The sequence below is a fragment of the Fusarium falciforme genome, chromosome 2 (genome assembly GCF_026873545.1).
Source record: "Fusarium falciforme chromosome 2, complete sequence".
NCBI classification, from domain to species: Eukaryota; Fungi; Ascomycota; class Sordariomycetes; order Hypocreales; family Nectriaceae; genus Fusarium; species Fusarium falciforme.
In genome coordinates, this window is record NC_070545.1 from 3,581,000 (window position 1) to 3,606,775 (window position 25,776).

Here is a 25,776-nt window from a genome sequence, read left to right on the forward strand (position 1 = left end):
CGCCCGTTGAGACTCGCTGCAAGTATCGAACCAGGTCAGGTCAAAATCAGGCCCGTGGGTGGTATCCTTCAAACCAAAAACTACCAGGTATCTAGCGCATTATTGATGCAAGTCCGCTCTCCACCCCTATATCAACAAGAACCAAAAACAGTACACGACATCAACATACACAAGGTCGACAAGACAAGGACCAGCCTAGACTGTATTCCAACCAGCTCGTCAATCACTCCACCAAACGCCCGAAACAAGCCAGAAAGCCGCCGGAAAACAATTCGTCATCTCATAAGCGTCTTGAAAGATTGGTTCATGCGTCAGCGTCATCACATATCGACTTGTCGAGTGTCCTCGCCCATTTCCTCGCTGCCGAGCTCCTTTTCTAGCTCGTCTGCCACGAAGCCTTCGTAGTCATCTAGGTTCTTTTGAACGTGAATCTTGAACTTGATGACGTCGTTGAGCATCCGGTCAATCTCAGTGTGCAGCTCCTCACGGAGTGCGTTGGCCCGGAGCACAAGCTGTTCGTATCTATCATCTGGTCAGCATATTATCATCTTGTAACCCGCATCAAATAGGCTTACTCAATGGTTGTGTTGATCTCGCGTTGCTCCAGAACCTGCACTGAATCGGACAGACCAGCTCGCATGCGTGACAACTCCTTCTCCATCTTCTCAATTTGCGCATCAGACGCCAGCTTCTGCGCTGTTGTAATCTCCTTGGTCTTCTCATACTCCTCCTCTGCTGCGCGTACGCGGTGGTTGAGTGCTTCCACAGCGCTTCGCCGGTCTTCAATGGCTTCTTTGATTCCGTCCAGCAAGTCGTGGTCTTTCATCATCTCGTCCATTGCGGCACTTCGACGCTCTGAAATCTCCTTGCGCAGCGACAAGAAGCTCTTGCGGATCTTGCCTCGGAGGTCCAGGTTAAGAATGTGTCCTGGTTGGTATCCAGTCGCGTGGTCAGCCAGCAACCGGTCTGACGAAGCCGCCCCTGTAGACCCCTTGAAGTTGGAAGACGTGAGGTCCGAGCTGTCATTGACCATAACCTGGAGTTCAAACTCTTCTCCCTTGGCATTGGCTGCTGTTGATGGGATCAAGGCGATCTGGTATGCCACGGTGTTGTACCGATCGACCATCCGCTCGAGCTCGTCTAGCTTCCGGCTTGCGTCAATCTCCTTCTCCGACACCTTCTTCTTCACTTCCTCTAGTCGCTGGCCTGCTGACTCGATGCCTTTTTGCAGCCGCTCTCGCTCCGCAGTCATGCGGTCAATATCCTGCATGCTGATCCCTTGAGCGTCTACAGCCTTTTGCAGACCACGTCGCTCGTCTTCAGCCTCTTGGAGCTCCTCCAGTAGTTTGTCGAGCTCCTCCTGCAGAACCTGTGATCGGCTCTCGTACTTCTCTGACCGTTGCATGGCCAGTGCATTGTACTCCTCAAACTTGATCTTGTCCTCCTCCATGATCTTGAAGTGGTTGTCTAGGACTGCTGGATCGGGTGTCGACTTTTCCAGGTCTTCAATCTCCTTCAGCAATCTCGCGTTTTCCGCCTCGAGCATCTCAAGTTGTGACGTGTACTTCGAGTTTGACCGCTCAAATGCGGCGGCCATGGACTGCACATGAGGTGCCAAAACACGTTCCGCCTCCTCGTCACCCATATCATCGTCCATGGCCAGCCAGTCCCTGTATCCGTTGCTGAGAAAGTCAAAGATGATGCGGTCACCGCTAACGTCGACCCCGCTCTCCATACAAGCTTCGTCGTAGCTGCAGTTTGCGTAGCCATCCAGCATCTGGGCCAACTGCATCATCCAGTGAAGAAGACCAAGGAATGTGCTCCAGTTTTGTCCTCCCACGGCAGAGATCTGGCTCTTGGTGATGCTTCTCTCAAAAGGGTATCTCATCTGCTTCAGGAGAGGCGGCACTTCCTGGTCGATGCTCTTCTGAAATCTGTAGCTGGGGTCGATACGGTGGTAGAGCCATTGAAACATGTAGTTGAAGTCCTTCTGCGTCGGTGACTTGAGGACATTCTGTGAAAGAACATGCTTCATCTCCATCTCGAAATTATAGTTCACCATATACTCCAGAATCTCTTGTCCAATGCGAGCTTGAAAGGCGCGATCCTTTAGAGGTCGGGGGTCGCGGGGAACACCGGCAGGCTGGGGAGTAGCCTGGAAGAAGCTCTGATGGGTCATGGGAGCCGCCGTCGACTGGCGAGGCCGGTATACGCTGCTACGTCGGTCGCCATCGGTGGAGGCTCGCGTCGTCGTCGCTCCGGGAGTAAAAGTCGGCTTCGGTTGGAACGAGGAACGCTTGACTGAGGACAGACCAAGGTCGGCGAGGTTGGTTCCAGACGACGAACGCTTGAAAAGAGGTTGACTTGGGCGCGGCAGGGCGAGGGATTGCCTAGATCCCGACATGGACCGAACATGACTGCCCGGGTAATTGGCGCCAGTGTTGGAGCCGGATCGCTTCATAGTCGAACCAGGCTGTGGAATGGCGCTGTTTGCGCTGATACCTCCAAGGGTCTATGCAGAGAGTTAGAAAAATGTTGGAAGTTAAGGCGCGCGTGTTGTAAAAGGCGGGGAGCGGTCGCACATCTCTGGGTCTTCTGACACTCCACAGGCCCGTATCTTGGGACATATCCGGTGTGACAGGCAGCACGCGACTGCGATGGAATGAACGCGCGATGTCGGCGAGTACTGTAGGTTTAGTTTTTTGTGAGCAACTTGTCGGTGATGATGTTGACGAGGGGTGGGATGCGAGGGTGCGAAAGAGGCGTCAGAGCAAGATGAGAAAGATTGGGCGTTGGAAGTGTGTTGCCCGGCGGGAAAGTAAACAAACGATCTGATCTAACTTTTGATTGGCTAGATGAAGACATTGTGGTTTCGAGTGGAGCACGGTTGAGCTGGCAGAGTGGGGCATCAATTAACGTCGGCACGTGACCCAAGTCTCAGCGCAACTTCCCAAGGTAGTTTGGCGTTGAGCCGTTCGTTTCGCTGGGAGGTACGTACCGCCTGCCTCGGCTCGACCACGCATTTCCCCGGGCCAGCTCCCGAACTCCAGACTCCGTCCCCACGCCTTCAACTTCGAGCCTCCGCAAGAAGCACATGCATTTGTCATTTTCCCTTCTATCATCATCCGGACCTGTTCGGCCATCACCCCTTCAACTCTTTGCGACTCGGATGCTGTGGTGAGAGCCGTCTGACGGCTACAAGTCAATCATGGCTATTCGCGAAGACCTCGTGGCCTCTGCGGTAAGTTGATCGCGTCTCCCAGCCACCACGACCGCAAATGTCGGATCTGAATACTGACTCCTGAGTAGGCGCAATGTCGGTTTCTTTCTATACGATAACATCAACGCCGAATACCAATGCTAACTGACCACAGTCCTGCAGGATCCCAGTGTCGCATCGTCTTCCGTCGAGAACCGCATCTCGTTCCTGCGAAGCAAGAACTTGACCCAAGAGGAAATCGACGTTGCCCTGGCCCGAACAGGAGGCAATGCGCCGCCTACACCGACTCCTTCGTATGCCGGTGCTCCCGCCGGTCCTCCTCCTCCTCAACAATACTATCCGCCCTATCCACAGCATGCTTGGCAGCCGCCGCCTCCCCCAAGGAGGGACTGGCGGGACTGGTTCATCATGGCGACTGTAGTTAGCGGAGTTTCCTACGGAGTGTACTCTTTGGGCAAGGTTTGTAGCCTCTTGCAACATGGCTTCGTTATTGAGGACTAACAAGGAGACAGCGCTACATCTACCCCCTGGTGGCACCCCCGACGCCAGAGAAGCTCGAGCAAGATAAGAAATCGATCGAAGAACAGTTTGACCGAGCCTTCACTCTTGTTGAGCAGCTCGCGAAGGACACCGAGAGCCTTAAGACGGCCGAAAAGGAGCGAACAGAAAAGTTGGATGCTGCGATTGCGGACCTCGAGACCGTCATGACGGACCTCAAGGCGGCCAATCGACGACGAGAGGATGATGCGAACCGAATCCGAGATGAGGTCCAGTCCCTCAAGGACGCGATCCCCAAGGCGCTTGAGAACCAGAAGGGGCTGACCGATGGCCGACTACGCGAGATCAACACTGAGCTTACCAGCCTCAAGACACTGGTTTCGCAGCGCATGTCCAGCAGCGCTTCGACTCCTACAAGCTCAAGCTTCTTGCGAGGTGCCGGCGGCAGTGTCAGTGGTGGTGCCAGCGGCGTCGGCAGCACGAGCACCCCGGCGGCTTCTAGCTCGGCCCCCAAGGCCAACGGAGAGAAGACCGGAGCCGAGTCCAGCACGACCACTCCCGCTGCTGAGGTTCCCAAGCCTACCCTCCCCTCGGCTCCCCTGGTCAACCGATCCTCGTCGCCTCTTGCCAACATGACTGGCAAGAAGTCTATCCCGGCCTGGCAGATGGCTATGGCCAACCAGAACGACACCTCGTCGACTCAGGTCAAGGCGGACGAGCCCAAGGAGGCGGCTGCTAGCAGCTCCAGCTCTTAGGAGATGTCCTGATATTTAGTATTTTTTCTTCTCGCTTGTACAGTATCCTATGCATCTACAACTTTGGACAAATGGAGACTCTGGGATAATAGGGTCGGCTGATAGGAGTGTTTTATGGGGTAGTGTTGTAGCGTTAATCCGTCTTGTCAAATATCATTGTTGACCATCACAAACTTGGCTATCATCCGCAGGTGATAATATCACGATGTGGATGCGCGGCTACTGTGGTTGTTCTTTCGCTGTCCCTTTGAAGCCACATCTTGAAGCCAATCAGATGGGCCAAACCAGCATGCGCCACCAGCTTCTTGATGCAAGCATGCAATGTCGAGCTCGCTGTTCGTCCTGCAGCGCATTTGCATGCGTCTCCTTGCTGCTTGTATATCCTTGACCACGCAGTTCCCGCAAAAATTACCACTTTGAGCAGCGCTGTGAGGCATCACCTACACCGCTCAACACACATAAGCATACTCTCTCTGATATAACTTCTAGCAAGCAAGGATTAAGACGAGTCATGATAGAGAATATCCTTCATGAGCGCCAGATTCTCAGAAGCTGTCTCGGTAAATCAGGGACCGCGGACGCCGATGATCGGCACATCCATACCCCAGCAGCTGAAAACCGCTAGCCTGAACATCCGTGCCGAGGCTCGCTTCAAAGCTCATGATCTCTGCCCGCTTCCATCAACCGTCTCCTGGATAAACTATTCCTAGTTGATGACATGTCACTTTCTCATCAAGTTTCCCCGAGTGTGTCTATGCCGTGACGGGAGAGATAACCCGGCTGCCAGACCACCACTAGTGGCGAGAGTTCCCTGGTTGACCTTGTCATGGACTGACAGGAGCCGTCATTAGCTTTGGCGCAATTCAGGTCTCAATATTTGCTTGGTATTGGGCTCTCGTGCCAATAAGAGGAGCTACGGTGGCTGGCTGGGCGGTGGACAAGTCTCATCTTGATCTCAGCCATCCTCCCTTGCGATACCTCTCATCGCGACGCCTCACTCCGACCGCTTTCGTGGCTGTCCTCGGTTTCTAGATGAGGGTATTTACAACGTGCTTGTTCTATGAATTAACAAGGATAAATCCAATAGCATACACTTGACAGAAGAAGAGTTGGACATTGGCCTTTTACTCCACCGTCTCATCTGGATCACTTACATCATCACTCAAACCCACAACACCATCACTTCCTCTTCACTATCGCTACAGATCCAAGCCCCGCTTCACTTTCAAGATGAACTCAGAAACCGTCGAGACTATTCGGGCGGTCATCCCCTTACTCCCTCTCATTCTCCGTCACTCTCTCCTTCACATTCTCCGCATCTCAGATACGGCCAAGTATCTCGACCTTCATAGCTCCCTCGTGGTCGCCTGCCTCCGCGAGCTGCTCGTCCCCCCAAACCCCCACAGCATCTCTTCCACGCAGAAGCTCACCCTTCGAGATCCCGGCATAAGAGGCCACATATGGGTCAGCAAGTATGCCAGCCCGAGGCCACCAGAGACTTCCATCCGCGACACCCTCATCAGCACCCTCGAACGTCTCGGGGGCGCCACCACATGCCGGGTCCCGGTGCCCGACCTGGTCGACGTCGAGGCCGAGTGGACTGGCCACCGCCCCGGTGTGGCCCGCGGCGCTCCGCTGCCTGACGTGTCGGAGCGGGAGCGGTACCACGGCATGATGCGCGAGTGCCGCCGTCCGACGACGGTCCTGTACTTGCACGGCGGCGCCTACTACCTCTGCGACCCCTCGACGCACCGCCCCGCGACCAAGAAGCTGGCCGAGCTGACGGGTGGCCGGTGCTACTCGGTGCGTTATCGCCTCGCACCACAGCACCCGTTCCCTGCTGCGTTGCTCGATGCGCTGGTGTCTTATTTCACCCTGCTGTACCCTCCTCCGGATGCGTACCACGATCCTGTGCAGCCGGAGCACATTGTGATTGCCGGTGATAGGTATGATTCTATTCTCGGTAGTCTGGATAGCCACATGTTAACATGAGCTTATTAGTGCTGGCGGCAATCTTGCGCTCTCGCTGCTCCAGCTCATTCTCGAGCTCCGTCAGCAAGACTCTCGGATTCTATGGCACGGCGAGCTGCGTGAGGTTCCAATGCCAGCTGGCATTGCAGTTAACTCTCCCTGGGTAGACGTCACACAGAGCTCGCCGACATGGGAGATGACCACGCCGACGCCGTACGACTACCTCCCTAAGCCCGAGACCATGGACAAACTGGATATCCCGCCATGTGATGCCTGGCCCTCGAACCCGCCAAGGCGCAACATGTACATTGCCGACGACCTAGCAGCGCACCCGCTAGCATCTCTCGTCATGGCTCGTAGCTGGAAGGGCGCGCCGCCCGTCTACATATGCACAGGATGGGAGATCCTCGCCTACGAGGACAAGTACCTCGCGCGTAAGCTCGAGGCCGACGGCGTGCGGGTCGTGTTTGAGGAGTACGAGGCCATGCCGCACTGCTTCGCGCTGCTACTGCGCGACGTACCCGCCACGCGCCGGTGTTACGACGGATGGGCGGCTTTCATCCGCGCCGCTGTAGAAGACCCCGCAGCGATTGAGACGAGAGCTGTGACAGTCAAGGCGAGGACATTGGAAGAGGTGCCATTGCGGTTTGAAGAGCTCAGCGATGTGTCAGAGAAAGAGATACAAGAGAGGGTGCTGCAAAAGGCAGGGTTAGATGAGAGGTTGCTAGAGGTGCCAATTGCGAAGCTATAGGTGACATGTTAATGATTTGGCTTTTGCATATATGTTAGAATCCATATTTGGATGCCTATATGAATGATTGATATACGAGATACTTTTTATACATACAACCTACAAGCCTTCCATAATCCCCGTTATCAATCATATCGGCATCGTCATCACCCCCATCGGCTCCGCCCCCACAGCCTCCGGCTTCCGAACCCGACACCGGCCGGACCCACTAAAATTCTCCAACTTGCCTGATCCGCAAGCTCCAAGCTCCCTCCAACATCATTCAACCACCATCCCCGAGGGGTTCCCCACGATACCAATGGAGCGCCACAAGCAGGCTGTCGCCTCCATTGCCTCGGCCGTCCGCGGCTTCTTCGAGCGGCGCGAGCCATACCGCATCTTCCATGGCTCCACGAACAGCACCCGTCCTCAGCTGACCGGTAAGCCCGTCGTCGACATCAGCGCCCTTCGCAATGTTCTCCAGGTCGATCATGCCGCTCGCACCGCCCTTGTCGAGCCCAATGTGCCAATGGATAAGCTCGTCGAGTCCACTCTCAAGCATGGTCTCGTCCCCCCCGTCGTCATGGAGTTTCCCGGCATCACAGCCGGAGGCGGCTTCGCGGGCACGGCGGGCGAGAGCTCATCGTTCAAGTACGGTTTCTTCAACGATACGGTCAATTGGGCCGAGATTGTGCTCGGAAACGGAGAGGTTGTTCGTGCGTCGCGGGAGGAGCGTGCTGACCTCTTCCGCGGCGCCGCTGGTGCCGTCGGCTCCCTCGGCGTGACCACGCTGCTTGAGCTGCAGCTCAAGGAGGCTAAGAAGTTTGTTCGCACTACATATCATCGCACCAGCAGCGTCGCCGAGGCCGTTGCCCGTATCCGCGCAGAGACCGAAAACCCCGCCAACGACTACGTCGACGGTATCCTCTTCTCCAAGGACCATGGCGTAGTTGTCACTGGTACCCTGACCGATGACAAGCCCGCCGATACCAAGATCCAGACCTTCAGTGGTGCCTGGGATCCCTGGTACTACCTCCACGTCCAAGATCGCACTCGCAACGTTCCCTCCGCTGGTCCTACCGTTGACTCCGCCGCCTCGTCCTCCTCTCCTGTCGATTACATCCCCCTCGCTGAATACTTCTTCCGCTATGACCGTGGCGGCTTCTGGGTAGGCGCAGCAGCCTTTGACTACTTCAAGGGTGTACCCTTCAACCGATTCTTCCGCTGGTTCCTCGACGACTTCCTCCATACTCGCATGCTCTACCGCGCCCTCCACGGCAGCGGTGAATCCGCCCGCTTCATCGTTCAGGACCTCGGGCTGCCCTACCGCACCGCCGAGGCCTTTGTCGACTACACGGCCGAGAACTTTAACATCTGGCCCCTTTGGTTGTGTCCCCTGAAACAGACTCCTCCTCCCACCTTCCACCCGCACACTGGTGAGGCCGAGACTGCTGCTGACGGCACTGTGTCGACCCCTCCGTCTCTGAACATTGGCTTATGGGGCTGGGGCCCCACTGACCCGGATGAATTTGTTACCAAGAACCGCGCTCTCGAGGACAAGCTTGTCGAGCTAGGCGGTCTTAAGTGGCTTTATGCGCACACCTACTACAACGAGGAGGAGTTCTGGAAGCTCTATGACAGACCCTGGTATGAGGCTCTTAGGAAGAAGTACCACGCCGATACGCTACCGACCGTCCACGACAAGGTCAAGGTTGATGTCGAGGCCCGCAAGGAGCAGCGTCAGAAGTGGAAGCGCTCCCTCAAGAGCAAGCCGCCGTTGGGTGGTCTGTATGGTATCTGGAAGGGTATCCAGAGCAAGGATTACATGCTGCATCGCCACGCCGAGTGGAAGTTCAAGGAGAAGAAATAGAGGATTCCCTGTATGAGTATTGAGTGTTAGAGTTGATAGAGCCAAGGCTTTTTTAGTCTTGCTGCCGAGAGGCCTGTATACAAGGTTTTGGGTATATAGAAAAGTCTTGGTTGTACACAAGCGAGGTCAAATACCAAAGGATACCGATTTACTTGGAAATAGATGTCTTGTATTCAAATGCCGACATCTTCTGTGCGCCAAATGGTCGCATCTATGGGCCTTGACAGCTTCCAGCATAAATCAGCTTCTCAGGAGAGACAATATCCCCAATATTTACACAAGCCTCCGTGTCCACCATCGTAGGCTCAATTAGGGGGAATCCGCGTCAATCTCCTTTGCGCCCAAGGCGCAAGTCTATCATCAAGCGTTGTAGTTCGCCTCCCAATGCGTCTAGTTTCCTCCCCTCTCAAGTCGTCATGTTCATGATATGCTCTCGGTCCAGGGTCGCGACTCTTGTGGGCTAGGCCAGCAAGTAGAAAAAAACCCAGGTCAAAAATGAACGAGAAGCAGAAGGGTCATAAAGCTGAACGGGTGCGGGCCCTCTATTCCTTGATAGCGTACTCGCGCTTGAACATGTCGTCGACCTTGGTAAGGTAGTAAGTTCCAGGGACAATGCCGGAGATCTCACCCTTGGGGGTGTAGTCCTTCTGGAGGTGAGCCTGCTTTCGGAGATCGCACATCTGTACAAAGTTAGCGACTGCTTGAACTGTAACTGTCTCATCCTTCACTCACCTTGTCGTAGTTCTCAGGGGGCACGGCGCGGCGGGCAGCGAGGCGGGTGGGGATGTCGAGAACGTCAGAGATGCGCTCGACGTTGCCGTTGATGCGGAAAGACATGAAGCTGGCAGCGAGGCCGGAACCGTAGCTGAAGAGACCAATTCGCTTGCCCTCGAGAGCCTTGTTGTCGACGACGCTGATCAAGCTGGCCAGACCACCCCAGACACTGCCGCAGTACATGTTACCAACGTTGGTGGCAACCTGGATGGAGGGGTTGACGCGCTCCTGGAAGCGCTTCTTGGTGAGACCCATGAAGGTCTTCTCAACAACCTTGTCGGTCAGAGACTTCTCGTAGTCCATGTCGCGGAGCTCAGGGGCGACCTCGGCGAAAGCCGGGGAGTCGGCGTTGGCAAGGTAGTCGTGGTAGAGGAGTCGGGCATAAGACTTCTGGACGAGCTTGCAAGTAGGGGAGTGGAAGGCAAGGTAATCGAAGCGGTCGAGGTTGGTTCGGTTAGGGTCACTGCCGTTGGTGACACCGTTGGTGGACTGCTTGGCCTCACGCTTGCAGTAGTCACGGTAAGCGGCATCGAGAGCCTTGGTGTAGCAGTTGATGGAGTAGTGGCCGTCGACGTAGGGGTACTCGCTGGTCAGGTCGGGCTTGTAGAAGTCGTAGGCGTGCTGCATGTAGGTACCGCGCAGGCCGGGCTCAGCGACGATAGGAGCGTTGGGGCCAATGAGCAGAGCAACGGCGCCAGCACCGCCAGTGGGACGGGCGTTGCCCTTGGCGTAGAGGGCAATGTCACCAGCCACAACAATACCATCACGGCCGTCCCAAGCAGAGGACTCAATCCAGTTGATGGTGTTGAAGACGGCGTTGGTACCACCGTAGCAGGCGTTGATGGTGTCGACACCCTCGATGTTGGTGTTGTCACCAAAGAGCTGCATGAGAACAGTCTTGACCGACTTGGACTTGTCGAGGAGGGTCTCAGTGCCGACCTCGAGACGACCAATTGAGTTGGGGTCAACGTTGTAGTTCTTGAGGAGGTTCTTGGTGGCGGTCAGGGCGAAGGAGTAGATGTCTATCATGAAAGAAGAACAGAATCATGTTAGCAACGTGTTGCAGAGCGTGTGAAGCCAGGCGCGTCGCCATGGATCATTTGCTGAGCTCGGGACCAAACTTACCCTCGCGATCATCGCAGAAGGACATCTTGGTCTGGCCAAGACCAATGGTGTACTTTCCAGTGCTGACTCCATCGAACTTCTCGAGCTCAGTCTGCTCAACATACTAGAGTGAGGCGGATTGTGGTTAGCTGAGGGCGTCATCGAGGGCTTGCGATGGAGGGGCAGGCGCTGGAATGGAGGGGCACACGACCCAGGAACCCGAACACGAGAATAACGCAGGGACCTTTTTTTTTAATTGAAAAAGTTTTGGTGAGGGGCAGCGGCCAACAACAATACATTCCCCAATGCTCAGAGAGCAATTGAGGCACGAGAGCACGGGGCAGAGGGAGGACCCTGACTTACCTGGCTGGGGAAGTAGATCTCAATGGCCTTGATGCCAATGTTCTGAGGACGGGCGGCCATGGTGAAAGATTTGGGAGGTGTTTGTCTTTCGTTGAGAGGTGACGGTGGAGGAAGATGAAGACAAGAAGAAGAGGTAGAAGAAGAGGAAGAGGATGTGGAGATGGAGGAGAGACGAGATATAATAACCACCAGGAAGGAGAGAAGGGAAGGGGGGGAGGGACCCGGAAGAAGGCGCGAGATTGCGGGTTTGTTAACTGAGATTGAGATTGGATCTCGAAACGAAATCTAGACGGAGCCCAAGCCTCTGGGGGGTGATGGATGTTCAGGCGGCGCGGCGGGGGGGCAAGCTTCGGGACTTGGAGGGGTGAAGGGAGTGACCTATGATTGTTGGGCAAATTAGTTAGATCCAGAGGTATCAGGTTTTTCACCGCCCTTTGGCTTTGCCGCTGGACGATTGGCAATTGTGCTTGCTATCGAGGTATTTTGGGGGGGCTGGGTGCAGTAATTGGGCTAGGCAAATGTCTTCATCCTCGGCCGTGACCATGATGCATGGGATCCGACCTGGGAGACGGCACGGTGGGAGGGATGCTAAGACCAGACCGCCAGGACAATGACAATCATTTGTCCTGGTTGAGTCGAATGCATTGAGCACCTGGATTAGATCCGTAGATGTGTGCTACGCGAGATGTTGTGCTCTGTGTTTATCATGGAAGCACAACCTGCCCTCGCAAGACACTCGACTCTCTGCCTGCTCCATGACCACTGCAACTGCACTTCATGCAGCCCGCAGACAGAGTCTCTTGCCTCCTCCCTCCCGTCTCCTGTCAGGGGCACGCCTCAACCGGTGGGCGCCGAAGGGGGAAAAAAACGTGGTGGGCTTGACGTTTCGTTGTCTGTGGTGGGAGTGGGCTTGGGTGCTGTTGGTGGGACTTACACGGGGATAGCGAGAAGGCTGTTTGGAAACACGAACACGACAACTGGTTGGTTGGTCGATCAAACTTGGGGAAGGTGTTGGTTCTAGCCGGCGAGATGCTCTTGATGCAGCTGTTATCTGGTCAAAGTATGGGGAGGGATGGGAATCCTTTATATAGACGTCAATCTCTTGTGCTAGATGGGTGTAAGTGCGGGTTTGGCCAAGATTGTCCCCGTGTCGTCTGCTTAGGTTGTGTAAATGTTGAGGTGCTTGTTTGCTCCGAGGTGTTTCCAGATACCCGATCTGCCGGCCCAAGCCCTGCCTCCCATGCCCGGTCGCCACTCAAGAGGTACTTCTTTCAGAGAGGTACAAAGACTGCCTCGAGCTGTACCTGTTCTAATTCGGCGCAAAATTCTCTGCTTGGTGATCCAACCCACTCTGAGTTTTCATTATCTGATCCCACGCTGCACTCTCACAGGCAGCTTAGCAGCCCAAACTCCACCGAGACCGGCTCTAGCTGTCGCCATCCATCCATCACAGAGTGGATGGGATGGGGCAGAAGAGACCGGAGCTCAGGGCCAGAGCCAGTCCCATTTCAGGGGACCACCCGCTAACGCTACTGTCGGGTGGTACCCAGGGGCTAGATGTTGTAGCGGGGGCCACAGCGTATCATCGCCCAGCATCACCCACAGTCGCACTTGCCCTGTCTGGCATTGTCCTTCCAGAGGTGGTCACCACACCCGTTTCCATTCTTCCACGACTCCACCATTCCATCTTCTTCATCAACCTCACCCTTGTGTACTTAGCCGCACATCAACGGTAGCCATTCGCGTTCACCAGGAAACACCCTCGTCGTGAACTGTACCCTACCCGAGAACAATCTTGACGCCATCTTATTCCCTTTCGCTTTGGCTGCATGCATTGACCTTTCTGAGGGCGCTGTTCCGCACTCATGTGTGATGGGCACCACTCAGCAAGCGTCCCACTCCCTCAGCACTTGTGCTTCGTTTGCTCCATGTGCCATCGGCATTCTCCTTCTTTGGGATATCCCTACCAGATCCAGATCTAGGTATTCCCGGGTTCAATCTCGGAGTCGGATCATGGTTTCTGTCATAGATGATCTCGAAACCCTGTCGAGGCGAGCATCATGACATGGCTCGACCAGTTCTATCTTGCTGGGCCTGACATGTCAGAAGAACCCTCAACCATGCTCTCAACTCCATGGCCCTTCTTCAGTCAGTTCACGGCCGAGGTTCTCGTAACCCCCATGCTCCATTACCTTCTCGCCACGTCCATGAGGAATTTATTGTCCTGCGTCCCACGCCATGACCACATCTCTAGCGTCATCTTCCCGGTTTGTCCCTCGTCGATGCGACCTTTGGACCATTTCCTGACTTGTGACGACGTCAACTTGCCCACCATTATCAATCGCTAAACTTGAGGACCGCCGCATTCCGTTCTTCGGCGTGGGTCGACAAGGACCCTTCTAAGTCTGATGCAGCTAGCCTCACGTCTTTTGCCTCAACCGTCCCGAGACTTGAGACACTTGGGCGTCTTAGTCCCCGGCTATATCCCACCTAAGATAATCAACGTGCAGGATCCTGCATCCCAGGCACCACCATCAGGCTTGATTATCGCTCGAGGACTCCGGCCGGCTCGCCTGGGGCTTGGGTGGGCAGGGCACGTTGCGTACATAAGCCGCGGGGGTGTTGCGAACTATCACGTACCCGTACCCAGTTGCTTCGCGTCGAGCGGTATGAAAAGAGACCAAAGGATCTTTGCAATTTAAGAATCCATGAAAAGCTGAGAATACGCAAGACACTACGTATGTCTCTAGTGTCGTTATTCGGTCTCTTATTCGATTTTCGCTCTCTTATTCGACTCTTCGCTCTCTTATTCGGTCCCTCTTATTCGGGTTGAAGCTACTCCAAGCCGCATTGCTTCTTTGTACCAGGTCGCAAGCCCAACTTCATCACCCACGCAGGTCCCTTGTCCGCTTCGGCACGTCATTAGTCTCATCCCACGGCTCCCACGGCGGCTTGCGTCCGGCCATTCATGGCTGGACTTGCTGCGTGGGTTCTTTTCGATCCCGACTTGGCTGCTCCGGTCGAATGCCGAATATCCCTCTTACTCTCCGCTGTTGCGTGGAGCCGCGCATCTAGTCGAAGCAAATCTGCACTGACCTTGCCGGCCTAGGTTGTGCCCTGGGGCTCATTGGCTTGATCACTTCGATCTCCCAGGGGCCAATCCTTCCACATCTCTCTGCCGAGACTAGGGATGCCCGTTGCCCCTCGTGTTCTCTGGCCGGCGGCTTTACTGCCAGTGGAGGCCTTGACAGTACCGGTACCTCATGTCTTGGGGGACTTTGCACGATTGATTCCTAACCGCATCAATGCAAGGTAAGTTTTGATTCAAAATACTTGACTATTACAACTTGCACCCTGTTGGTATAATGAAAGGTACATGTCAAGTTGCAGGTGCTATTCTAACTATTGACTGATGTACTTGGTGCGAAAATGACAAACCCCAACGCCTATGATGCTCTACCACATGGGTGGCCATTTTTGTTCTCGTTTATGTCTCGTACAGTTGCGTTTCCGCGATATGCTGGTTGTTAGGTTGTTCATGAGGTTTGGTCTGGGGTGTCATAACCAGAATCAGAGGTGCCCTTGGGTCTCTTGGCTGCAGCATCCTCCTTGTCATCCTTCTTAGCCTCCTCCTTGGTTTCCTCTGTGGTCTCATTCTTGGTCTCTTCCTTGGCCTCGCTCTTGGGCTCTTCCTTGGGCTCACCCTTGGGCTTCTCAGCCTCTGCCTTCTTCTCTTCAGCCTTTTCGGCCTTGTCATCCTTGTCCTTCTTGGCTTCGTCCTTCTTGGTCTCGTTCTCCTTCTCAGACTCGGAATCAGAATCAGAATCGGAAGAATCAGAACCAGAGCTCTCGCCGTTGCTGCGACGCTTAGCCTTGGCCTTCTTCTTGCGAGCCTTGCGACGCTCCTCCTTGCGGACCCTCTTGGCCTCGGCCTTGCGGGCCTTCTCTTCCTCCTTGCGCTTCTTCTCGGCATCATCAATCTCCTTCTGCTTCTTCTCCTTGCGGGTCTCGACTATCCACTCATCCACAGCCGCGATGGCAGCCTCAGGATCCCGCTTGTGCTTGAGGAGTAAGCCCTGGATCTCAGCGGGACTGAACTCATGCTCGGGAAGCGCGGCAGCAAACTTTTCGGCGAGGGCCTCAATGCGCTCTGTGAGTTCAAGACGTTCCTTCTCTTCCAAGGCAGCATTCTTTTGAGCGACTTCGGGATCGAGTTCGTCAGACTTGGGCTGAGGAGAGTTCTCTCCTTCGTAAGGGGCATAGATGGCGCGGAAGATGGAAGAAATCATGCCAGAGTCGGCGAGGCCAAACTTGACAATCATGTCGACACGGCCAGGACGAATGAGAGCCTTGTCCAACTTCTCGAGGTGGTTGGTGGTCATGATGAGGACGCGACCCTCCTGAGAGGCCACACCATCGAGGATGTTGAGGAGACCAGAGAGGGAGAGTCTACCAGGGAGGAGAGGGACAGCAGCGCCCTTTCCAGGGACAACCGGAGCGACAGGGGCTGCGACAGTTTCCTGTGTGGCGCCCTCCTTGCCCTCTTCACGAGTGTGGGTAAGACCGGCGGTATCGATATCCTCGAGCAGGACAACGCATCGTCGAGGAAGATCGGCGAAAAGAGAGGCCAGGTTCTCCTCATTTGCCATGGCGGAACTCAGGCTGACCATGTAGATGCGCATTCGGAAAAAGCCAGCGAGGGCGAGACTGAGAGAACTCTTTCCAGTACCAGGGGGACCATAAAGGAGATAGCCACGACGGTAGGGGATACCACGGTTCGAGTACCAACGGCGAGTGCTTGGGTTAAGGTAGTCGGTAACGTCGTCAAGGAGGTCCTTCTTTACCTTCTCGTTGAGGATGACGGTGGAAACGGGACGACTGGCACGGGTCATGCAGCGCTGCCAGGTAGGATCACCGCCGTTGCTGCCAGAGGCACCGCGGTAGATCAAAGTCTTGCTCTCGTCCTTCTTCAGGTACTGCGCACGGGCATCGATGAGGAGCTCCTTGAGGATGCGGGGGTTGCGGCCGAAGCAAGAGATGGAGATTTCCTCACGCTCGCTCACGACAAGGAAGCCAGACTGTTCGCGGTTCTCGTGGCGCTCGAACAGCAGAAGGTGACCTTGATACCAGAAGAAGTGGGTGCCAAATGATGGAGTGTACTGGAGAGGCTTCTTGCGGGGGGCAGAGCCGTGAGAACCGTCACCGTCGCCATCCTCATACTGGTCCTCATCCTCGTCCCAACGCCAGAGGAACCAACTTCGAGAGTTGATGTTTGTGTTGACGATGAAGCGGCGAGAGCTTCGGGCGAATTTCTGGCTCGCAACCCAGGACATGATGATATTGTAGATCTCGTCGTCGGTGCGAATGCGGACGACAGACATGAGATACTTTTCAATCATGCCCCAGGCATAGTCGCTGATGTAGGTCCAGGCGAAGGTGATTCCAGAGATGACGAGGAGGAGGGGAATGTAGATGTTGAGGTCGATACCGAGGTATGCCTGAATGGCAGAAGAAAAGACACTAAAACCGGGGATGAGAAAGTCGAGAAGAGCGAAAGGGACTTGAGGCTTGAAAGCTACGTCAGGGACTCCCAGGCCGGGACCCGAGGCGTTGATGTTATCCATGATGAACGAAGCTGACGCAAAACGCAGCGAGAGTGGTGATATCACGGTGTGTTGTTTTGTCGAAGATATCCGCCACTGAGAGGGAGTGGGTTGCCCAGGATAGTCTACGGCAGAGACTAGAGGACTAGATGGGGAAAGAACCAAGACTGCAGAAGCAGATGTCGTGATGTGAGGAGAAGAGAGAGAAAAGTGCAAGTCGAAACAAGCGAGGAATTTATACCTCTTGTCCACGTAGACGATGTAGGTACATGATCGCATCTAATGCATATAAGACGATGCGGCCTGCAGTCCGCCCGCCAGAATGGATACACCCAGGCCCGAAGGAGGCATCCGTTTCCAGCCTTACAAGGCGGGGAGGAGACAAGGAGGGATGCATCTTACGAGAAGAGACCTCTGATTGGACACAAGGGTAAGACGGCGACCTGAGTCACAGCCCGTATCTCGAGCTCCAGACCTCTTTTGGGTCTTATTGCGTCCCGCGAAACTAGGCATCCACGGCCTTGGGGATTGAAAATGTACGAGGGGCCAAGTCTAGGCAGCGCTTACGGGGTCGTGGTGAGCGCAGAATGGGCCTTTACTGGTCAATGGGACATATGCATCAATTGCCTGAAAGATGGGGGCTTCTCTCTGTGCGTGTTCAATAAAGTCTCCGTGGTGGATGCAATGGATGTCTGCGTTGGACAAGGAGAGCGCACATGATGACCGCACCTAGCTGATCACGCGACAATGAAGCCTGGGACAAGAAAAAAAAAACATGGTTCCAAAGTCCCCCTTTGATGATTGCCTTGGTTTGCCAATGAATCCAGAGTATCAAACAGTATGGAGTAAAAAAAAAAATATGCGTCGTTGTGTTCCCGCAGCGGGGAACCAAAGCCACAATCAAAGCCTCCCGCCTCGCCGCAGAGTCACAGCGGAGATGCCGTTCCCCGCTAAACCACCACCCGGGAGTGGCTGTGCTCATTTGATGCACCGTCTGCTCGGATGAGGTCATCACGGCATGTGTCGTTCAAAGGGCCTCCGATGAGTTGTTTGGCCAATTGCGATGAGTTTGTGATTAGGCAAACTCCAAGGCTTTTCATGTCTGTGCATGTTGACGCCATGTTATTGAACAATGGATCCATTATTGCTTGCTGGTGCTTTTTTTGTTGTCGTCATAGGTGGTCTAGAACGTCTTTAGCAAGACGAATTGGAGAAATCAGGGTACCTTTTTAACTAACGGTTTAGGAATAACACGGCGATACCATCATGTTGTAGCCAAGGCAGGTCAATACGTGACAGCAAATCATGTTGTTCGCAGCCACTGTCGTGCTGGATACTGTAGTCCTAATAGAACCTTGTTTCATATTGGTTCCCTCTTACAAGACGAAAAACACTGCATCACCTTCCAAGTGAATGTCTACGGTTTAACGGACCTTGGATCAAGCAAGTGGCAAACGCCAACTCGGAGCAAAGCTGCCTGGCAGCTCCAGCCACACTTGGGTTAGGTGACGTACCCTCACTCGCCACAGAACCTCGGCTTTGCCACATTGAGGTATAAGAGGAGAAGTCCTCACAACGACACTTGAACAGCAACTCTACTTTCCATCAACAAAGCGCCCTTTTTGAATCGAATTCTATCTCTAAAACCAGTCAAAACACACCAAGCACCACAAAACCATCCTCTCAATAATCATGGGCCTCCCCACCTTCTCCGAGTCCACAACCAAGGACCAGACCCCGCAGCAAGAGACTCAGACCGAGCAGGTCGCTACCGGCGCTGGGGCCAACACGGGCGCTGGCGTGACAAGGCCCAAGACTGAGGAGGAGAAGGAAGCTGATCGTCTTTACGAGGAGGCAATGGAGGAGGAGTATGCTAAGCGTGAGGGTGGCTCTTAGATGGGAAAAGTTTGTGTCATGATCTTGATGATGGGACGACATATAAAGTAGGAAACTCTACTCAATAATTAATCAAAAATTTGGTGGTTATGGTATCTCAACGAATTAATGTTAATGTGGAAATGAAGAACACAAGACTACTCCCATCACTCAAACTGAGGATGGCTCCATTTGCTATCAATATTACAAAAGCAGCATAGTAGCTGGAGGATCCAAGTGTTTCCACTTGTTTTATCTGCTACAACGTTTGCTAGTTTCTTTGTCCATGTGAGACGAGCAGTGCCATGTTTAATGAAGTGTTGGGCAGTTAAGCTGCCTAAGCCACAGACGATTTCACTATATAACTATAGGATGAACCAAGAATAATTTGGTGAAAAGATTCGGTAGATTCTCTTCCACGCCCATCATAGTCATTGGGTGTTGCTATCTCTGTCCATGTCACCAAATAACGGGCTTTATCAACTCTTTAGACACCTTTTCCATAACGACGACAACTTTGAACCCTGGATATCTAAACTAAAACAATATAGCATTACCACTGCACCCAAAACCACAAAAGCCTGTCAAGTAGATGCTACTCAGCCCTCATGCTCCGTGCCTTGATAGCCACCTGTAACCCTGGGATCAACCTCATCCCAGTCCGGCAGCCAAGGATGCCTCCTATGCCCAAAGGCGTCCAGGCTCCTCCACAGGGGCTTCTGGATCAGATGGCCGCCGTGCGAAAAGACAAACGCCCCGTCGCCGTCCCACTGCAGCTGCCAGGGCCCGTTGGGCGCGAACATGAGGTACAGGTACTTGAGCGTCCGCGACATCCACTCGCCCTCCATCTTGTTGATCCACTGGTCCTTATCCTGGACTGGGGCACCTTCTAGGTCGTATCCGTCTTTTACTGTTACGTCGTTTATGCCCACGAAGCCGTTTGAGACGTGGCATGTTGAGTTGATGCTGACAAACATGTCCCATGCGCGGTCCTGCCACTTGATATCCCCCGTCATGCGGTACGCGTAGTACATGGTCTCGAAGAGGTCTGAATCGAGAGTGTAGGAGCGCTGCGTCGGCCAGAAACCCGTTTCGTTGGCGAATGCCTCAAAGTGAACGGGCGGGAGGGGGTTGCGCCTCGTGCCGGCTGTGAGCTCGGCGTCGATCCATTTGAACGCGCGAGGGGGAAGGCCTGAGGGCATGCTGCTGGCCACAGTCCAGCACGTCTCGGCGATTCTGAGGCCAAAGTCGATGTAGCGCTGCCTCCTGAGGGTGGCACCGCCGAGGATGAACATGGCGCCGGCAGAGCAGCTTGCTATCGTACATGTCAGCTTAATCAGATGGGGGGTGTTACCGGGGAGTTTCATACTTAATTCTGCCCTGGGTATATGCTGTGCATCCTGAAACCCAGCCAAAAAGGTCAAATTCCGATGGTTCATGGGATGCGAAGTGAGATGCTTCATTATATCCTCGACCGACTCGACCCACAGCTCCGCCGTCCGGTTATACCGCCTCGAGTCCATGTTGCGCAGCTTTATCATGCCGTGGTAAAAAGGGGCCGTGTTCTTCGTGTAACCTCCCTGCTTGCTGAAGAACCCCCCCTGCTTGGTGTTGACCATGTCCGGGAACAAGCCCGGGATGACCTTGTCGTGTAGGATGGGCTGCCCGATGAGGGCCTTGAAGCCGTTCACAAAGTTCTTCCAGAGCTTCTTGAGTCCAGACCGGTGGTGGATGCCGTCCAGCTCCACGCCCATGCCGCCGGCTGCTCCTAGGGTTGTCTCTAGACGTCCTGACCTCTGTATCATGGGCGTCAAGAGGACACCCCCGGCGGGGATTCTTGTGTCTGAGCCAAAGGCAACCTTTAAAACATCTGTTAGGAGGACTGCCTGGTCCAAGAGGGCGTTCAGGCTAGACTTTGTTGAGGCATATCCTCGATAGGGGCCGTTGAGGAGGTCGTAAGCTGTGTCAACATGTAAGCGGGATTGTGTCGAGAATCGAGGTTTGAGGGAGACGAACCCGAGACCATTGAGCCAATAAGTCGAATAGTCGCCTCGTAGACGTTGACTTCGTCGGCAACCAGCTTGGTGACGGTAAAGGTGGCGCTGCCAATGAACCACATGATGCGATCCATGATGGTCTCTTCGCCCATGATGATGGCCGTGGTTAACGACTCGATAGCCGTACTACCAAATCCACTCCTATCAAGCAGTATCAGTATCAGTATCAGTATCAGTATCAGTATCAGTATCAGTATCAGTATCAGTATCAGTATCAGTATCAGTATCAGTATCAGCATCATGGGTCGCGCTACTAACAAATCATTCTCAAATGTGCCACTCAACGGGTTCAAGGTATCCTTTGGAAAGGCGTAGGTGTAGTAGCCCCGCCATGAGTGTCGGAAGGCCTCGGCGATGGCATCGGTTTTCTCGGAGTCGTCTCTGTACTGCGGCTCCTCGAGGATCTTGAGCGGGGGTTGGTAAGTCAAATCATAATTGTAATTCTCCCCTTCGTAATTAGGGGGTTTGGGGATGAGGGCGCAGGCGCAGTCTGCGAGGCCTAGAATCAAGGGGAGCACTCGAAAGAGGAGCATCTTGAACGCCTATCGATGGTGGGTTGGTTAACAAACATGAAGGGGGAGAAAAGATCGAAGGTGCACGAGGAGATATTCAAGACGGATGGTAAGGACAGATTTTATTTCGAGGTTGTAAATGTAAAGTGTGTTTGGTCGTGGTCACGCTTCTTTTATAACCGCTGAGTACCATCTATTTTGAGTTGAGAAGCCTCGAGAAATCGGTCCTTCCCTTCAGCCGGTCATGAGTGGGAATACCCTCAATGATGCGAGCTTGACATAGAATCGTTACAGAAAGAATAATCATAGGTGAATATATGAGCGAAGTGCTCTTCTAAATTTATATATGATTAATTAATTTCATTTGTCCAACCCCTGAAACGATCATATATCTATCACCGATTCTGGTAAAGAAGCAGTTCACTATTTTCACATAAGTGGCACTTCCTCTCTCCAATTGTCCATTATTTGGGGTTTCGGAGCGAGCCTTGTCTTGTCAGGAACGGCCAGTTTTGTACTGCCCGTTACGTATGAACCTGAGGTGGCTTCGCTACAAGTACCGACGTGAATGATGGTAGACTTTCGGTTCAGCAATGTGATCACTTGACAGGGCTCAACCCTCCAAGACCTCGGCCAGTAAAGTTATGGCACGGTCATCTGTGTTTACAATGACTGTTGAGACATGCGTACCCTCTGTAGTCTCCATGGGTTTGAAACGACCATATTCGGGGAGCATTGTTTTGGGAATTCCATACCCATGACGGCAGGCTGGAATAGGAGATGCCTATAGCCGGGCCCGGCTGGATCAGGCCAAAAGAAGCAGCCCAGCAAGTGGTGGATAGAAATGCCGTTAAAACCACTGTCACGTCCAGGTTTTAAAACCGACGAAAGGAGCTGCGTCATCAGCCGCTCTCCCGTAGCCTTGCCAATGCAGCAGCAACACCTCCATCAAGTTGGTCGTCCTTGTCTGCCTGGCTCGCTCGCTTAGCCTCATCCGCCTGAGCTGTCTTCTTAGACGCCTCAATAGCAGCCGCAAGCATCGCCTCCTCCTCATCTTCATTGTCTGTGTTATCCATAAACTGGAATTGCTTTGCTGCTGGCTCCGCCGGAGTCGGCGCGTCCTTTGCTGTTGACGGTCCGGCTGAAGACATTTCTCGTAGAGGCACACGTGAAAGCGGAACGGCCTGATCTAGCTTGGAGGAGCGCTGTGTAGCTTTCGCACCCCTTTTAGCTGCCTTCTTGACTCTGAAGGGATCTCCGACTGCTGACATCCACCTCTTGACCTTGATACCGCCCCAGCCGTTGAGCATGCCGAGCTGCTCGGCATCCGCGTTGACGGCGTTCTTCAGACTGCCAAAGTTGCTCACGAGGGCGACCGCATCAGATTTGTTCAGACTCCTCGGGACGGTGACAAACTCGACGAGCTTTTCGCCATAGCTGGAGGGTTGCTGACCACGGATGGCGCCAAAGGAGGCGTTCTCGTAGCTCTTGTATAGTTCGAGGTAGCGTGCTGCCTCGGCGGCGGACCAGCATAGAATAAGGGTGACGTTGTTGACGAGAGATGTCTTGGAGAGCTCCTTTAGTGATGCTTCGTGGTTTGGAATGTCGACCATGGTGAGGAGGACGCGGAGGTTGTATTTGCCCTGGAGGTTGCGGATTCGGGTGTAGATGTACTCGGGATGGAGGCGATGATATTTGAGACTGTCGCGCAATGACCTGTTAGAATGATCCCATTCGCAAATGATCAACGACTTACCTCAGAAATAGAGCACAAGTACCCAACCCCAAGACAAAGTCGGCCGGGATATCGCTGTACTCCCACGGCATCGACCGAATGCTGGTCAAGACGGGATTCCCCCTTTGGCGCGGAGACACGAGGATGGTCGAGCCGGACTGCTTCTGCGGTAGAGCCTGCGGTGTAGGCTGGACGACCTTTCCAGCACCTGAAGCAGACGGGGGCGCCTTGTCGAGGCGTTGCGGCGTGGGCTGCTGGATCTTGCTCGGCGTGGGTTGCTGGATGGGCCTGCGCGGGATGGGAGTTGGATCTGCGGCGGCCATGGCAGCCAGAAGCTCCTCGTCTGCTCCGTAGTCGTCGTCCATGGCTATCGGCCCTCTACAGTTTTTGCGACAAGGCCGATGAGCTGGTGATGCCTTGTATTCGCGCTTGAGGTGGCTTGTTGACTCTACGAAATTCACGGAGTTGAAGGGTCGAGGTTGAGCTAGAGTGGGGCATCCAGGATGACCATTAAACAAGAGACAAGGCATGTGTTACAAGATATACAACCAAAACAGGTACTCTAGATATTATTCATAAATCATATTTGACCATCATCATAATCTGTAGTAATCCTATAAACATACACATCAAGTAGGATACTCAACCCGCCTTCATCAACACGCGCAACCAACCGTTCACCAACAACACCTCTACGTCATGGCAAAACGAGACATGGGTCAACAAACAAGGGGACCATGATAAGATCAAGGCGAAGAAAAAACATCAGATCTAGACCCGCCCCAAGGCTTTCAAGCATCAAAGCGCGGCCCAAACCATGCAGGGTCACATTCATCTGCAGTTAAAGCCCTCATCTACATGGAACGACCATCGTTCTTTTTTTCGACATCGGATGCAGCCGATCTTTTTGAGACTGGATGATCACGATAGCCCTATTTTTATCCCTCATTCTTTGTGTCTTCATCGTCCGATAAATCGAAGGATGTGGCAGTGCCCAGCGTCCTCTTCTCCACCGTGACAGCACCACTGATCTCGAGGACAGGACGATACGATCGGCAGATGCGTGTAAATGTCAAATATCAAATTGCTCGAGAAAGAAATTCCCTCTAGGTATCTAAACTAGGTATCCAGTATCCAATCCGATCCGATCCCATATGCAGCCGTTTCCGTCCAGACCGCTTCATGTTCCCCCGCCAGTTCCCAACCCATTGACCACACCCAAAACACAGAAACGCCAACCCCGTCTTTCCAAAATACGCCAAGCACGTTAATCCATCAAGGCACCGCATCACATGAGCCCATGTCTCAAGACCTAATCCACCTCCTCCTCTAGCCCTGCATACTCTTGCGGGTTCGGCAGTGTCCCGCCCGTCAGTGAGGAATGGATCGAGTACAGAGCAGCCAACCAACAGTCAAACATGGCCCCGACCTTCTCGCACCGTCCGTTCGGTGATTCGATTCTCGTGACCTGATCTCGTAGCCTCTCGTACGCTTCGATCATGACCCAGACCTGCAGCGCTGCCGTGTCGCGGCCATTGTGCTGCGGCCGACCTGCGACAACGGAGGAGAGCTCTCTGGTGAGCAGATCGAGAGCGATCTGCAGGCTGACATTCTCCTGGAATGAGTGACCCGAGGGGGTTGCTGATCGGTACTGGGGAGTCTGGTCGGGAGAAGGCGGGGGAGAGAACGAGTAAGGCTTGAAGTAAATAGTATCCCCCTCAAATGCCGCCAGGTTGGTGTCTCGAGTGGCAGCAGATGGAGTCCGTAGTTTCGACTGGCGAAGGGGGGCTATCGGAGCAGGCGAGTTGGTGCGTGAAGATGACGGGCTTAATCTCCACGGATCGCTGCGAGGTACCCGAAGAGTATCGTGCGGCACTAGACCGGGCTCTTCAAAGTGATGGTCGAATGAGTGGTTGTCGAATGAAGAGTTCCCAAATGAATGCTCGGAGTAGCCGTCCCTCGATTCAAGGAGCTCCCGATACTGATCAGCGATGAGGTCGACACTCGTTGTCTTTTCCGGCACATCCAATCCCTTCCGTGCCAGGGCGTGCTGCTCCAGTTGTCCAATCTTGAAGACGGGCGTCTTGGCTTGTCGTCGCATGGTGGATGTAGTTGAGGCTGATGATGCTGGCGAAGAAATCGACGAATTATCAAGCGAGGGCCGTCTCTCTGGGTCCTGGATTGTGAGGTGCGAAAATTCGGGGATTTGGCGCTGAGAGGAAGCCCGTGATACTCTCGGCTCTCTGAAGAATCCCCGCGGCTCGGGCGGCATTTCCGGCTCTGAGAACCATGGGTCAACCACGGTCTCGGGGCGAAGGTAGTGATTCCACTTGGCATCGCTCAGGTCGGGAGCGCCGTTCGAAACACGGCGATGCGTTGGCGAGTACAAGGAACCGTCGAGGCTGTGGCCGGACTCTGTAGAGCCACGCTTGGACTTGAGTCTGGGATCCGATTTTTGAAGCTTGCGCCTCGGGGGCTTCAAGCTCTGGCTCCTGGTGAGAGTGTTCTCCATGGTTGTTGTGTGTAATTTCTAAAATTCGCTGACAGTTCGGTTTCAGCTATATCGCATTGGGTGTGAGGCGAGATGATAGCAATGGATCGTGGTTGAGGAGGTCCTTGGTGGGTAAGAGTTGTTGTGTGTTGGTTGTGGCCGAGTGGATGAATCGACGTTGATCAAGTTGACGAGACACTCGGGTATTGCAGCCATGA

At 54.0% G+C, this 25,776-nt stretch overlaps 9 protein-coding genes across 9 annotated transcripts; 3 read left to right on the forward strand and 6 right to left on the reverse strand.

Annotated features, from left to right (window-relative positions):
* Window positions 1–320: 320 nt before the first annotated feature.
* NCS54_00304200 (Kinetochore protein NDC80) lies at window positions 321–2,627 on the reverse strand (the record flags this gene model as incomplete). Its single annotated transcript, XM_053148629.1, has 3 exons — window positions 321–522; window positions 576–2,512; window positions 2,583–2,627. 3 exons carry the CDS (start codon window positions 2,625–2,627, stop codon window positions 321–323), a joined length of 2,184 nt encoding a protein of 727 aa, XP_053004604.1.
* A 581-nt stretch (window positions 2,628–3,208) lies between these two features.
* On the forward strand, window positions 3,209–4,473 carry NCS54_00304300 (Peroxisomal membrane protein PEX14; the record flags this gene model as incomplete). The annotated part of the gene is made up of 4 exons (XM_053148630.1): window positions 3,209–3,241; window positions 3,310–3,316; window positions 3,375–3,679; window positions 3,733–4,473. 4 exons carry the CDS (start codon window positions 3,209–3,211, stop codon window positions 4,471–4,473), a joined length of 1,086 nt encoding a protein of 361 aa, XP_053004605.1.
* A 1,230-nt stretch (window positions 4,474–5,703) lies between these two features.
* NCS54_00304400 (Hypothetical protein) lies at window positions 5,704–9,044 on the forward strand (the record flags this gene model as incomplete). The annotated part of the gene is made up of 3 exons (XM_053148631.1): window positions 5,704–6,419; window positions 6,475–7,135; window positions 7,302–9,044. The coding sequence occupies 3 exons, from the start codon at window positions 5,704–5,706 to the stop codon at window positions 9,042–9,044; spliced, it is 3,120 nt and encodes a 1,039-aa protein (XP_053004606.1).
* A 542-nt stretch (window positions 9,045–9,586) lies between these two features.
* On the reverse strand, window positions 9,587–11,345 carry NCS54_00304500 (Hydroxymethylglutaryl-CoA synthase; the record flags this gene model as incomplete). The annotated part of the gene is made up of 4 exons (XM_053148632.1): window positions 9,587–9,724; window positions 9,777–10,840; window positions 10,944–11,046; window positions 11,286–11,345. 4 exons carry the CDS (start codon window positions 11,343–11,345, stop codon window positions 9,587–9,589), a joined length of 1,365 nt encoding a protein of 454 aa, XP_053004607.1.
* Window positions 11,346–14,821: 3,476 nt separating this feature from the next.
* Window positions 14,822–16,909, reverse strand: NCS54_00304600 (Hypothetical protein; the record flags this gene model as incomplete). Its single annotated transcript, XM_053148633.1, has 1 exon — window positions 14,822–16,909. The coding sequence occupies one exon, from the start codon at window positions 16,907–16,909 to the stop codon at window positions 14,822–14,824; it is 2,088 nt and encodes a 695-aa protein (XP_053004608.1).
* Window positions 16,910–18,580: 1,671 nt separating this feature from the next.
* On the forward strand, window positions 18,581–18,784 carry NCS54_00304700 (Hypothetical protein; the record flags this gene model as incomplete). Its single annotated transcript, XM_053148634.1, has 1 exon — window positions 18,581–18,784. The coding sequence occupies one exon, from the start codon at window positions 18,581–18,583 to the stop codon at window positions 18,782–18,784; it is 204 nt and encodes a 67-aa protein (XP_053004609.1).
* A 578-nt stretch (window positions 18,785–19,362) lies between these two features.
* Window positions 19,363–21,353, reverse strand: NCS54_00304800 (Alpha-1,2-Mannosidase; the record flags this gene model as incomplete). The annotated part of the gene is made up of 4 exons (XM_053148635.1): window positions 19,363–20,078; window positions 20,133–20,723; window positions 20,780–20,961; window positions 21,079–21,353. The coding sequence occupies 4 exons, from the start codon at window positions 21,351–21,353 to the stop codon at window positions 19,363–19,365; spliced, it is 1,764 nt and encodes a 587-aa protein (XP_053004610.1).
* An 881-nt stretch (window positions 21,354–22,234) lies between these two features.
* On the reverse strand, window positions 22,235–23,432 carry NCS54_00304900 (Hypothetical protein; the record flags this gene model as incomplete). The annotated part of the gene is made up of 2 exons (XM_053148636.1): window positions 22,235–23,033; window positions 23,089–23,432. The coding sequence occupies 2 exons, from the start codon at window positions 23,430–23,432 to the stop codon at window positions 22,235–22,237; spliced, it is 1,143 nt and encodes a 380-aa protein (XP_053004611.1).
* Window positions 23,433–24,379: 947 nt separating this feature from the next.
* NCS54_00305000 (Hypothetical protein) lies at window positions 24,380–25,579 on the reverse strand (the record flags this gene model as incomplete). The annotated part of the gene is made up of 1 exon (XM_053148637.1): window positions 24,380–25,579. The coding sequence occupies one exon, from the start codon at window positions 25,577–25,579 to the stop codon at window positions 24,380–24,382; it is 1,200 nt and encodes a 399-aa protein (XP_053004612.1).
* Between the last annotated feature and the right edge of the window lie 197 nt (window positions 25,580–25,776).